This window comes from Nicotiana sylvestris, chromosome 8, assembly GCF_000393655.2.
Source record: "Nicotiana sylvestris chromosome 8, ASM39365v2, whole genome shotgun sequence".
In the NCBI taxonomy this organism is placed as follows: domain Eukaryota; kingdom Viridiplantae; phylum Streptophyta; class Magnoliopsida; order Solanales; family Solanaceae; genus Nicotiana; species Nicotiana sylvestris.
The window spans coordinates 164,392,669-164,406,910 of record NC_091064.1 but is presented as its reverse complement, the minus strand read 5'-3'; the positions used below and the strand labels follow the sequence as shown (position 1 = coordinate 164,406,910).

The window sequence follows — 14,242 nt, the reverse complement described above, 5'->3', positions numbered from 1 at the left end:
AGTTGAGTGTACTTAACCTCATAGCCATTAAACTTCTTACTGAGGTAATAGATGGCTTGCTCCTTCCTTCCCGTAATGTCGTGCTGCCCCAGTACGCAGCCAAACGAATTCTCCAGGACTGTTAGATAAAAAATTAATGGTCTTCCGGACTCAGTTGGAACCAACACAGGTGGATTTGATAAATATCCTTTGATTTGGTCAAATGCTTCCTAACATTCTGCCGTCCATTCTACCGCAGCATCTTTCTTTAGTAGCCGAAAAATGGGTTCACAAGTTGCTGTGAGTTGAGCAATAAACCTGCTAATATAATTCAACCTTCCCAACAGACTCATTACTTCTGTCTTGTTATTTGGCGGTGGCAAATCTTGGATGGATTTGATCTTTGACGGGTCCAACTCAATGCCTCGCCGACTGATGATGAATCCCAACAGCTTTCCAGATGGAACACCAAATGCATGTTTGGCCGAGTTGAGCTTAATATCGTACCTTCGAAGTCTTTGGAAAAACTTCCTTAGGTCTGCTACGTGGTCTTCCTGATGCTTGGATTTTATGATCACATCGTCCACGTATACCTCAATCTCTTTGCGTATCATGCCATGAAACACAGTAGTCATTGCTCTCATGTACGTTGCCCCAGCATTCTTCAAACCAAATGGCATTACCCGGTAGCAATAAGTCCCCCATGGCATAATATAAGTCGTCTTTTCCGCATCTTCTTCATCCATCAGAATCTAATGATACCCAGCATAGCAATCCACAAAAGACCTGATCTCACGTCCGACGCAATTATCGATCAAGATATGGATGTTGGGTAATGGAAAGTTATCCTTTGGGCTTGCCCTGTTCAGATTGCGGTAATCAACACACACCCTGATCTTCCCATCTTTCTTTGGCACTAGCACCACATTAGCCAACCAATCAGGATATCGAGTGACCCGAATTACCTTTGCTTACAGCTGCTTGGTTACTTCCTCTTTAATCTTCACACTCATGTCTGTTTTGAACTTCCTCAATTTCTGCTTGATGGGAGGGCATGCCGGGTTAATGGGAAATTTGTGGACCACTAAATCCGTGCTTAACCCCGGCATGTCATCATACGACCATGCAAAAACGCCTTTGAACTCAATAAGTGATTTAATTAGTTCTTCCCTGATATTTGGTGCAATGTGGATGCTTATTTAAGTTTCCCTGATATCATCTGCATCCCCTAAATTGATGGCTTCTATGTCATTTAAGTTGGGTTTGGATTTCTCCTCAAACTGGCTTAACTCTTTGTTTATCTCTTCGAAGGCTTCATCCTCATCGTATTCTAATTCATCATCATAATCGACCTCTTGTACAATTAGTCCGGAATTAGATTGATTTCTTAGACTGGGTGAAGATCCGTTGTGCATGCCATGTCATTAGAACCAATATAAAGAGAACTGTTCAGAAAGAGAAAAGAAGAAAACAAAATTAGAACAAAATAAGAAGAGAAAAGCTTTCACTTTATTGAAATACGGGATAACAGAGTTTCACACTTTGCCGAATACAAAACAAAACTGGATTACAACCTGGAATAATCCAAAAAACAAGAAAGAAAATCTAGAGCCTACTACCAAGACTCCCTCCGGGTAGGAAGGGAGTAGCCATCCAATTGTTGATATTTGCCCTAGGCCCCACAAACTGTACATCTAACCTACTAGACCCTTCTCCAGCTTCTATCATGTTGACATCGGCGAATAGCCTTTCAAAGCCCTCATTCAAATCTCCATCTGGCCCAATCAGTGGTCGAGAACGTTCGGGACCGACAACTTTCTGATACATGCTCTGACAAATGATCTGGATAGGCGCGGGATTGGCTTAGGAAGGACCCAGACTCTTTTCTTCAACTTGCGGGCCCGTCTCACATCCGTCGCTGTAGGCTTGAACCCCAACCCAAAGGTGTCCAGATTTTGGACAAAGAAACCGGCTGAACAATACCTTGAAGATCAGCCCCTAAACCTTTGCCTGACACAAACCCGTTCTTCAACATCTCCGAGGCTACCATGACAGTCGCAGCTGCGATCCTGGGAAGTGGAAGGTCCTCGCCTTCAGAAATTTTATCCACTGAAACCGTATCGAAAACCTGGTAAACCCACAGTCCCTTATCATCATCAATCTCTATGAAGGGCACGATGACATCACCTACGTCACTTGCATTGTCTTCCCTATGTACTATGATCTCTTGCCTATCCCACTCGAATTTGACCATCTGATGTAATGTAGAAGGCACTGCTTTGGCGGCATGGATCCAGGGTCGCCCCAGCAGAAGATTATATGACAATGCCACGTCTAACACTTGAAACTCCATGGTGAACTCGACTGGACCAATTGTTAATTCAAGTATTATGTCACCCACTGTGTCTATACCACCACCATCAAACCCTCGAACATAGATATTGTTCTTGTGAATCCTGTCACCATCGACCTTCAGTTTGATCAATGTGGCCAAAGGACAGATATTGGCACTGGACCCATTATCAATCAGTACTCGAGTGACTACCGAGTCTTCGCACTTCATGGTCAAATAAAGGGCTCTATTATGTTCTGTACCCTCCACGGGCAACTCATCGTCTGAAAAAGTGACCCTGTTGACCTCGAAAATCCTGTCTGCTATTTTCTCCAGATGATTCACAGAGATCTTATCCGGAACATGGGTTTCGTTCAAAATTTTCATCAATACCTGGCGATGCTCATCTGAATGGATCAACAATGATAATAATGAGATCTGTGTCGGGGTCTTCCTCAACTGCTCCACAATGGAGTAATCTTGCGCCTTCATTTTCTTTAAAAATTCTTCCGCCTCTTCCTCGGTAACTGGATTCTTTGTCGCTACTGGATTGGCCCTTCTTAACTCTGCGGGAGCAAAACACCTTCCCGAACGAGTTAACCCCTGTACCTCACATATTTCTTCCACAACTTCCTTCCCCTTATGCATTACCATTACCTCACTGTAGCTCCATGGCACAACTTTCTCGCTGATTATCGGCAACTGCATTACTGGCCTGATAACAACTTGTCCTATGCATGCCCCCTTCACGGCTACTGGCTTGCTTGATATACCTTGCACCGTTACTTTGACCGACTCTGGATTCTTGGAAACATCAGACGAACTCTTCCCTATCACCACCACTGGCTTGCCTTCTACCCTTTCCGACTGTACTGCCGCTTTTCCACTTATCAACTTTTCTTTCGGACTGGCACAGATCATCATTACCGTTTGTGAGGGCTTCTTGAGCTTCCCTCCTTCGTGCACTAGTTTGATCATGTGGGCTTCATGGTGTGCCGGCAACGGGTTCTGATTTATGTTAGGTGCCTCTGGCTCCTGGACCTCGATCCTATTTGTGTCAATGAGATTTTGTACGGCAGTCTTGAACTTCCAACACTTCTTAGTATCATGCCTGGAAGTCCTCGAACAATATTCACAACTTATCGAGTGGTCCAGATTTTTGGGAAGGGGATTTGGCAATTTGGGCTCCACAGGAATCAATAGGCCTAACTGCCTCAATTTGTGGAACAGAGTAGTATAAGTTTCTCCTAGCGGAGTGAATATTCTCGGCCTCCGCACCCTTTCGTTCTTGAAAGTCTGATTCCCACGAAAACCTGGTCCCGAAGGATTCCTGTATGCCCTTGGTGGTGGATATGTGTTTTGTGGAGGTGGATATGTATTTTGTGGAGGTATATATATATTTTGGGGAGCCAGCGCACGCCATTGCGGGCAGGCCGGGGGCTGGGTGTAAGTTTGGGCGTGATGGTCAGAGAAATATGGCTCTTGTGGTGTGGATAGTAGGGTTGAGGAGGGCTGTATGGAATGTGTGGGTAATTTGAGTGATGGGGTCTAGGTTGGTAGTGAGGTGGGGGATCTCTGGATCTGGACCAAGCACCTGCCTCGACTGTTGCAACATCTTCCCTTTTCTTCTTTCCGAGTGCACCTCCCGTGCCGCTCTGGATGGCCTGAGTGGTTGCTTTAATCGCCGAATAGCTTAGGATTTTGTTGGACTTAAGTCCCTTTTCAATCATACCGCCCATTTTTACTACTTCGTTCAAAGATTTGCCAACTGACGTCACCAGGTGCCCGAAGTAAATTGGCTCCAGAGTCTGTAGAATATAGTCCACCATTTCCCCCTATCTCATCGGAGGATCAACTCTTGCCGCCTGCTCTCTCCAGCGGAACCTAAATTCTCGGAAGCTTTCCCTGGGCTTCTTCTCAAGTTTCAGCAATGTGAGACGGTCAGGGACGATCTCAAGGTTGTACTGGAAGTGACCTGCGAATGCTTGTGCTAGATCGTCCTAGGTGTACCACCTGCTTGGATCCTGTCTTGTGTACCATTCCAGTGCAGACCCACTAAGACTTTGACCAAATTAAGCTATTAGCAGCTCATCTTTACCACCTGCTCCTCTCATCTTGCTGCAAAAACCTCGCAGATGTGCCATTGGATTGCCGTGCCCCTCGTATAGATCAAACTTTGGCATTTTGAACCCTGCCGACAATTGAATATCGGGGAATGGGCACAGATCTTTGTAGGCCACACTGACTTGGTTGCCTAACCCATGGATATTCCTGAAGGACTGCTCCAGGGTTTTAAACTTTCGAAGCACTTCGTCTTGCTCTGGGCTCATACCCGGCTTTTCAGTCTCTACCGGGATCTCGAAGTGAGTATTATAAGTATGAGGCTCGAGTGCTTTGAAGGTTGGTTCAGGGGGTAATATTTGTTATCGTGAGCCTAAAACAACAGCTCGCTGGACGATCTTTGCAGCGTGGCTGGTGGGGGTGCCACAAAAACAGGAACATTTGGTGGAGGAGGGTTCTGATTAGGTTGTGAAGCTTGGGAATCATAGGCATTTCTTCCCTGATAATATTGGTGACTGGGGAAGCTCATCGAAGGGCCGAGGGGAGGGTATTCCGGCGTGTGTCCTGGTGGGAGAGTGGGAATAACGGGAGGGTTAGGAACCTTTTGTACCCCAGCTAAGGCCAACTGCATTTCTTTTATCTCCCGTCTCATCTTATCCATTTCCTCCTTCAGCATTTGATTCTCCGTCCTTTCATCCTCGACACTTTGGTCTGAACTAGTCATGATTTTTAGCACGGGCCCTTTGGATCTTGTTTGGTAATGGTAATCTGCCAGAACGTTCTAACAAACTAACTGGTTCGAAATCTCTGGATAAACAACAAACTTGTTAGCGTTAGAGTTTAACACATATTATAATTTCACGTTGTGGGATGCAATGTTCCTAGGCAGTTTAACCATTTCTAACATGTCTTTGCTTCGACCGCATGCGTCATTCCGACTTACTTTGTTTGTGCCTCGTTTAAGTGTTTCTGAGACTTTCTTTATTTCTCTTTTTATTTTCTTCTTTTCCTTTCTTTTATTCACTCTGCCCTTTCTCTTTTTCTTTTTAGTGGTGGTCGAATCTTATGTGGATTGCCTACGTATCATGTCCCCACATGAATCAAACCGGGAGTAGTTCTGCCACAAATAAAGACACCAATTTTTGGAAAATTTATTTCATTACTAAAACTTCTATTACAAACTACCCATTTGGAAAAGGAAAATAAAATACAGACTCCGAAGTACTAACATAATTTGATGCAAAAAGGAAACACATGGACAGTCAATAGACTTTTGAAAATAGAAAAATACAGATTTGAACTAGGAGTACATTAACGCTTTGAATTTTGGTGCCCACGGGGCATCGTTCGGACTTTCTGCGGGCTTTGGTGCAAGGCCCCTTTGCAAGCTTTTCAATTATTCCATGATTCGGTGGACGTAACCCATGACTGAAGCCAAAAGGGTATCACGGGGTATTTCCTCACATGCTAGGCACCTCATGGTGATGTAATGCCCAATCTCCTCAATTCTAACCCTGATTCTATATCTTTCCATGAACAGTTGCTCTATTTTTCGATTCTTTGCTCCCAGTACTTGAGCATTGTAAAGGAGTTGATCCTGAAACCCATTCATCTATTTCTCCATTCGGGCTATTAGATCATAGTCGCGCTTCCTACCTTCTCTGGCATCTCGGGCTTGTCTGAAGATTCGCTCTTTGAGAGTGGACATTGTTTCTCTCAATATAGCGATGTTCCTTTCATAGTCCCTCTTAATTTGTTGCATAGATCGTGCTCGCTCTTCTGCCTTCTTTATCCCTTTCACCTGGATTCTCGCTAGACCAGCTTTAGATTTTTCCAGGTCTTCTTGATACTCGAGGACTTTCTTCTTTAAACCGTTTATGAGTCTTTCCTCAGCCTGGCTTCTCTTTGGGTTTCTGGTAACTATTTTCATTTCCTGGATTTGAGCTTTGAGGACCTCGTTTTCCTAAGCTAGTTTTCTCTTTTCTCCCTCATCTGCAGCGATATGCAAATCTTTCTCAAATTTCAAATCTAAAACTTGCTTCTCCAACTTGCCTATTGTAACCCTGTACTCGTGCTCTTTAGCCAACCAATCCCACTGTTCTTGTGATGCCTTGACGAATTCCTGGAGATGGGGTCTTTTAGCCGGCCTTTCGTGCTCGAGTTCTCTCCTGTACCAAGTAAGGTATCCTGGCGCCACTGCGCCCTTGGCCCGATCTTGCACGCATGTATCTGCTTTTAAATATTGGCATTCACTCCATATCTGATGGACTCTTGCTTCAGGGAACTGTCCGTCAGGGCTAATCTCAATTACTTGAGCACTAAGATCTTTCCTCCTATGGCACTGTTTGGCATCTCCCGAGTTGTCTCAAAACTTGATATGGCGCGTAAGGCTGAATGCTCTTAAGCCCTATCAATAGAAAGTGGGTCCTAGCTGCCGGCATATGGATGACCTCATCAACGGGCAACCATCCTAGTGTCCACTGTATTTGGCTGGCGGTGATGGTCCGAAAGAATGATGTCCATGCCGTAACTCCCTCGAGTAGACTGACCCCCTTGATTCTTGTGTAGAACTCTTCTATACAAGTTTTCTTCGAGGAGCCATAACTCAAGAAATGGGAACGGTGGCAGAGATGCTCAGTCATCCACATTTGTAGCAACAAGTTACACCCCTCGAAAAAGTTCCCTCTGGCTTTGCAGGCTGTGAGAGCTCGGAAGATATCAGATACTATCATAGGAACAAGAGTGCTTTCATTTTGAATGAGCAAAGTACTGACGACCCCGACTATTTTCAGATCAAGGTTTCCGTCTTTCCATGGAAATACCAAAAGGCCCAAAAAGGTTATCATAAAAGCCGCTCGTCTATGCTAGTCCCATTTCTGACGATTACCTTTGCTGTATAACTTGTTACCCGGGTTGTTGAATCCTCCGACATGATCGTATCTGTCGTATATGAAGTGCGTATTACAAAAACCTACGGCCAAATATGGGTTATGGACCGTCCTGGGTATCTTTAACGAATCTAAAAACCGATGCACAGTGACAGCTCTTGGAGCAACCAGGTATTTTTGCCTCAACGGAACTTCAGCATTTTCGATGTACCTGGCTATTTCCTCCAAAGTCGGAGTGAGTTCAAAATCGGAGAAGTGGAAGACATTGTGTTCCGGGTCCCAGTAGGTGACCAAAGCTCTTATGATATCCCCCCGAGGCTGGATTTCCAATAAACCCGTAAGACCTTTTAGATATTTCTTGACCTCATCTTGCCCTTCACCACCTAAATCATCCCACCATAGCCGCAACTTGAAAGATATTTTAGTCATTATTGAAAAAGGTTCATTTTGCATCGTACTCATCCTGCACATTTATTAAGGTGATTAAGAAATAAAATTTATTTGACTCAACAAATCGACTATTTTTTAATTTTCCACAGATTAAAAGGAAGATCCGGTTCCGCACACGACCTTTCAGCACTTCGAGAACAAAGATTTTGAGGCTGGGTGAGTCAACCGGTCAAAAATCCAAAAAATGACTACAAGTGGCCGTTTATGCAAAGTCAGTCTTCCGGCGTCCCTTTTGGGAACATTCGGCTATTTTGACAAAAACGGCGTCACCCGACTTATTTATGACAAAACTTAAAATTTTTGACATTTTCTGGGTATTTTGCAAAAAGGGAAAGTTGGACTCGATGAGGGTTGCCTACGTATCTCACATCCGGTGAGAATTAAACCGACGTAGTTCGGGTAGGTAAAACAAACTTCTTTTGAAAACAAGACTCTTTTCAATGGCAAATAAAACCATTTTTCATAAACAAAACCCGTTTTTTTCAAAAATTCGACAGAGTTTCGACGCTATTTGGACATTGATTTTTTTCAAAATAGGCGATTAACTACCTCTACCTCTCTTTCCTCAAAGTATTCGAAAGCTGGTCAGCATGCAAGTCCGAAGCAAACAAATGCACAGGTAGCAAGTAGGATGCATCAAGATGGTCTTTTGTCGTTTTGGTACACCTGTCCTAGACAGACCCAACCCCTGTGTTGAGCCTCCAAAGTCAAATGCACACGATGCAAACAAACGTTCCTACTAGGGATCTGGCATGAAGCTGAGTTATTCTAGGTTCGTAACCTGGGTATTTGTTCTAGACTATGTACCCGAGCGGACAACTCGAGTCGAGGAGGGTGCTACGTACCGGGGACCCGCAGGATCGTCCGGCTTTGTAACCTGTCCGGCCTCTTTCTTATTTCAGGGTATAACACTATCAGAATAGGGAGTCTCAACCAGTAAGCAACATCCCCGGAGGTAAGAAGAGAAGGGTTTCGGCACAGTTTATATACAGTTCAGATAATATCAAAGCGGTAAAAGCATCATTTAGCACATTAGGCCCAAACATGTAAAAATCACATAAAACCAAATATAACAATTTATCTAAGCTCGAATTCTTGAACCCTGATCCAGAGATTCTGGGTGTTCTCCCCAGCAGAGTCGCCAGAGCTGTCACACCTCCTTTTTACCTATACCGGTAAGGGCGCAGAGGGAGTTTTTCCAATTAAAGAACAATCGAAATGGGATTTATTATTTAACTCAGAGTCGCCACTTGGGAGATTTATGGTGTCCCAAGTCACCAGTTGAATCCCGAATCGAGGAAAAGAAATGACTCTGTATTACAGTCCGCGAACCAGAAATCCAGATAAGGAATTATGTTAACCCGGGAGAAGGTGTTTGGCATTCCCGAGTTCCGTGGTTCTAGCATGGTCGCTCAACTGTCATATTCGGCTTATTTATCTGATTTTATACATGTTGGACTTGTGTGCCAATTTTAACTCCTTCCCGCTTTTATTGTTGTTATTTTAAGAGAGAATTGCAACGTCGTGAAAACACGTCTCGAACCATATCACATCAATGCACCCATGGTTGTTGACACATTTCGACTCCGTTGAGATTTGGATTTGGGTCACATAAATGTGCACCCGAGTTTAAGAAAGTAATTTATTAAAAGCGCGCCTAAAGTGACTAGCGCGTTATCATTTTGAGGAAAGCCATGAAATTTATTAGACGGTCCGTCCCCGAAATCTAAGGACTTGAATATATACATCTCAATGAGGCCCCCGCATTTTATGCATTTTTATTAGGCGAAGCTCACCTTTATTTTATTATTTTAAAGGTCCATCCTAAAACAATCTATAATTTTCTATTTAATTCGTCTCTAAAATGCAAGCAGTCCTAGTTAATTAATGTGCGTTAAAGATCCGAAATTGCATAACTCACAATTGTTTGCTCATCCCTATTAGAGTAGAAATGGTATTACCTATAACTCACTCCAACGAATCACTTATCCAATAATGATTTAAATCACACACGGAGTCATGGATAATTTCCAATTCGAAACCAAACATATGTAACCTTGACTAACGTGAATATGCACTTATTTGCTGTGATTTGCCTTTGATTTTTAGTGTAGCGATCAATTAACCCGAACAGTGACTATTTGACACTTTGGACTTGATTCCATCAGAAGTGATTTACATATTAGAGTTAACAGTCCATTACCATTCAAAACCACTCAAATTGATTAAACTACAATCCTAATTATGCAGGTACCCATTGTCCACAAGTTACAAAACAATACATAGCATGTTAATGACCCAACTAGTCCCTACAGGCGCGTTAAGGCACAAACTTATCATACAAATCTTAAAGCTAATTGTATCATAGTAAAATAAAAACAGTAAAACTTTAATGAATGTCAAACAGCAACTGCCTTTTCATTCCACTGGAGAAATTACACCAAAACAAGTTCAAATGTGTACCTGGAGAAATGAAACACAGGAAGAGGAGAAAGAACAGTCAGCAGCAATAACGCAACAGCAGTTACAACAGCAGTACAACAACAGTACCAGTTCTGAATCAGAAACACACTCAAACGCAAACAACGAACAGATTTGTAAGACCACACCGCAACAATCAACACCCAAACAGAACAAACTGAGCTCGGATAAATTCAGAAATAGAATCAATAGACTGCCAAATAGATTCAACAATCAAAAGGGGGAAAAACCAGTGCTTGGAATCTGAATTCTGCCTAGAACTCAATGGAACAGTACCCTTTCTTTTAAACTCTCTCTCAGAACTGATTCAAGACTCAAAAATATTCTTCTCAGATTCACTTTTCCTCTCTCCAGGTCTCTCAATCCCCCTAAATATGTCTGAAATGACTCTATTTATAACCAAACACTGACCCTGCTAGCTCTTAGGAGCACTCAAGCTAATTAAGAGAGTATTTTTGCCCATGATATTCCCTGACAGCCACTACTAAGTCTTGTTCTTTGGTTTTAATCAAAGGTTATGAGTGACTTAACTTATTTAATCAACTTCACATGCCATTAAGCCTTGTTCCCCACTATTACTAAACAATTCAATAGTTTATTGGCACTTTAGTACCCTGCTGTTAGACTATTCAACTTAAACCATTTTTAAACCTTTTAAATCCCAAAATACCCTCCTAGAGTCCCTGAAATTGTAGCTATAACCAATTCTCCTAAGTTCTGAATGCAACCTTATGACTCACTACTATCTAGTTGACATTATTATACCAACACTGAATTCAAACAAATGTCAAATTCATTTCAGACCCTAAACAGTAGGATTCGATTCATCAATTGCTTAAGCTTGAATCAAATAGCAACAAAATAAAGGCCAAGGCTTTTAATGACTCAGAACACCCTTACAGGGCATGACACAACAGGTTCAGGTGACAACCAAAATAACAGTTGTGAGTGTCGCACCTCCTCTTTCCCGCGCCCGCGGGGCGCGTGGGGAGTTTTCTCCAATTAAAGGACAGTCGAAACGGGATTTGTTTATTTGTTTCAGAGTCGCCACCTGGGAATTTTGAGGCGTCCCAAGTCACCAATTATAATCCCTGAATCGAGGAGAATATGACTCTGTTTATTTTTCTGCGAACCAGAAATCCTGAGTAAGGAATTCTGTTAATCCGGAAGAAGGTGTTAGGCATTTCCGAATTCCGTGGTTCTAGCACGGTCGCTTAACTGTTTTTATTATTGGCTTAATCAACTTGATTTTATTAAATATTGATGTTATCTGATTTTACTACCGCTTATACTTATTACGATTGAGAAACCTTCTTTGAATCGAATTACGCGTACGTATATTCGTGTTATAAATTAAAAAATGCGGAATTGTGTCACGCGTACGTGTACACAATAATTTTTTATAATATATTAAGCAATCATTTCTCCGAGATTGTTTTGAATCAAGAATATTTATTTTTCTTGAATAGTGAACCGTACATCTCGGGTTTTTTATGAAATTGATTTAATGCCTTTGGATAAATCCTTTTATTAAATATTCGTTCGAAATTGCGCGTACGCATAATCCGAATTTTTTTTGTTTTTTAAAAAATATAATCAAGGTACGCGAACGTATCCCTAATTGCGCAAAAATATTTGCAATGATATTAAGGATTTTCCCGCAAATTATTCATTATATCCATACATTTTTATGTGAAAATCATGATAAATTCCCATTTAAGGTTTCAAAGAATTTACAATATTAAATGTTGACCGTTGATTATATTTTCCGAATATAAATAATTTATTCCAACTGTTCAAATTCAAAGGACATAATAAAAATATGATTAATACTATCCTTCAAAAATAATATATGACATATATATATATACATGCCAAAGAATAAATGGCATATGAAACTGAAAATAAATGATTCATAAAGGGAAGAAAATATTTTCCGAGAATTTTCATTGTTTACTTAATGCAAATTCTATTTCTAATTATCAATGATGTAAAATGTGGCAATCTATGCTTGTACATCTCTTTTCATTCTCATACACTTGCTTTTAATCTAATAGGCCTAATTACTTGGTCACTTTGTTTTATGAAAGTAGATAAGCATCGAATTTGTAGAAAGGGAATTATTATGCAAGTTAATTTAACAAAGTTACATTACATGCAACCCGACTATTTGGCGTAAGCATTCATAACGTTCTGTCATCATGACGAGCTATACCAACTTACTTTACTCATATGATTATACCTGTCATCATACCATATAATAACTTATACCAATCTAAACAAAATCATACTCATTACAAGATATTCTACTAATGTAACTTCTTTATCTTTGCATTTAGTTAATAGTATTAAGGGATGCAATCAATGGTCCATTTTTATGCCTTACTCCCTGTCTTGACAATTTATTAAACTAATGAGATAATGAACTAATATTATTACAAACCTTTATACAAACTTTTAAAGTAAGACAAATAGCCCATAGCTATCAAATTGAATTTACTACTAATTAACTAACAGGAAACAAAAATGAAATTTAAATTGATGAACTTGGACAAATAAAAATAGACTTTCAGTTCAAGCTTTATCGACAAGTCATGTTGAATCTCTTTCCAACTTAAAATTTAAAAGACATATACCTGAAAATGGAGGTAGAAGAAGTAAGTTTCAGCAGTTACAGCAGTAACAAATTCAGTAGAATATACTGATAACACAGTAAATCTGATCAAGAATAGGATTCGAAGAGCCCAGATGCACAGTAAGATACTTTGAAAGACACTTCAGATTTTAACTGAACAGTGGAATCACACAAAATTGAACATATTCAACACAAGAACAATATTTCAGATTTCAGCCTTTCTTCAGTTACAAATTCAGTTTGTTTCTGATTTTCTGTTTCTGCTGCTGTATCTGTGTGTGAGTGTATATGTGAGTGTTCTATTTTCTGTTTCCTTTCTTTAAAATCTCAGCCCTCAAAATCTCTTAAAGATTCTCTCTTAAAAATTCTCTCTGCCTTTCTTTTTCTTTATTAAAATCTTCCCTCTGAAAATTTCTGCCCTTAGAAATTCTCTTCTGAAAATTCTGTTTTTTCTTCAGAATTCTGTTTTTTCTCTCTTAAAATTCTCTCTTTCTCACTCAAAATTCCCCTCCCAATTCTATCTCGAACTGTCTGTCCAGCTCCTGTATTTATACAGGGCTGGTCCTAGGCAATTTAAGTGTTTCTTGGACCCCCTTCTTTTAAAAAAAAACAGAAAATCCCATTATGTAAAACCTTTTCCCTGATTTTCAGCAGCCCATTATCCCTTGTTCCCCATTAGTATCATTAACTAATAGCCACTAACATTACATTATAATATACTAGTACTAACACCCTGTTTTTTACTGCTCATTCCCAGAAATGCCCCTGAAATCTTGATGTTATTACTGAAAAATCAGAACCTATAGCAAAACAGATTCTAAAATCTGTACAAACTTAGTTATCTCCTGATTTACAGCTATAACCAATCCTATTAACCTCCTAACACAATTGCATTTGACCAACTTTTGCAAACTTGAATTCAAACTGGACATTACAGCAATATTATACTGAATTCAGAACTAACAACATATTACTGAAATTATCAAAACAATTCAGACTGGACTTAACACTGAACTAGAATCAAACACACACAGGATCATTGTCAATACTGACAATGTCCTGAAACTTTGATGTTCAGACAATAACATATACAACATACATTTGAATTCACTGATTCACAGACAATCATGATTTAATTGACGAGCATTAATCAATTGACTATTTACAACATTTGTCAATAATTAGTCTAAAATAATAGAAGCAGACTGTTTTAGTCAACATTTTCAGAAATGAAAAAAATTCGTAATATAATTAATCGACGAACTTAATCGAGTCGATTACACACATTGTAAATAACCACAACCAACAGAAACAATTCACATTCGGATTAAATAGACAGAAATGACAGAATTGATCAAAACAAATATGAAAAATTAACAAGCTATTAATACGGACAACAATACACGTAGAATACAC

The 14,242-nt window shown here is 40.4% G+C and overlaps 1 protein-coding gene across 1 annotated transcript; it reads right to left on the bottom strand.

Moving 5' to 3' along the window:
• Positions 1-4,745: 4,745 nt before the first annotated feature.
• LOC138875946 (uncharacterized) lies at positions 4,746-6,302 on the bottom strand. Its single transcript, XM_070154826.1, has 2 exons — positions 6,029-6,302; positions 4,746-5,140 (listed from the first exon to the last, which is right to left on the bottom strand). The coding sequence occupies exons 1-2, from the start codon at positions 6,300-6,302 to the stop codon at positions 4,746-4,748; spliced, it is 669 nt and encodes a 222-aa protein (XP_070010927.1).
• Between the last annotated feature and the right edge of the window lie 7,940 nt (positions 6,303-14,242).

Bases quoted from the DNA above. Each gene is read 5' to 3' on its own strand.
- LOC138875946 (XM_070154826.1), bottom strand. From the start codon at position 6,302: ATGAAAATAGTTACCAGAAACCCAAAGAGAAGCCAGGCTGAGGAAAGA. The intron at 5,141-6,028 runs GTAGGAAGCGCG...ACGTTCTGGCAG, and splicing joins AGCCCGAGATGCCAGAGAAG to ATTACCATTACCAAACAAGA.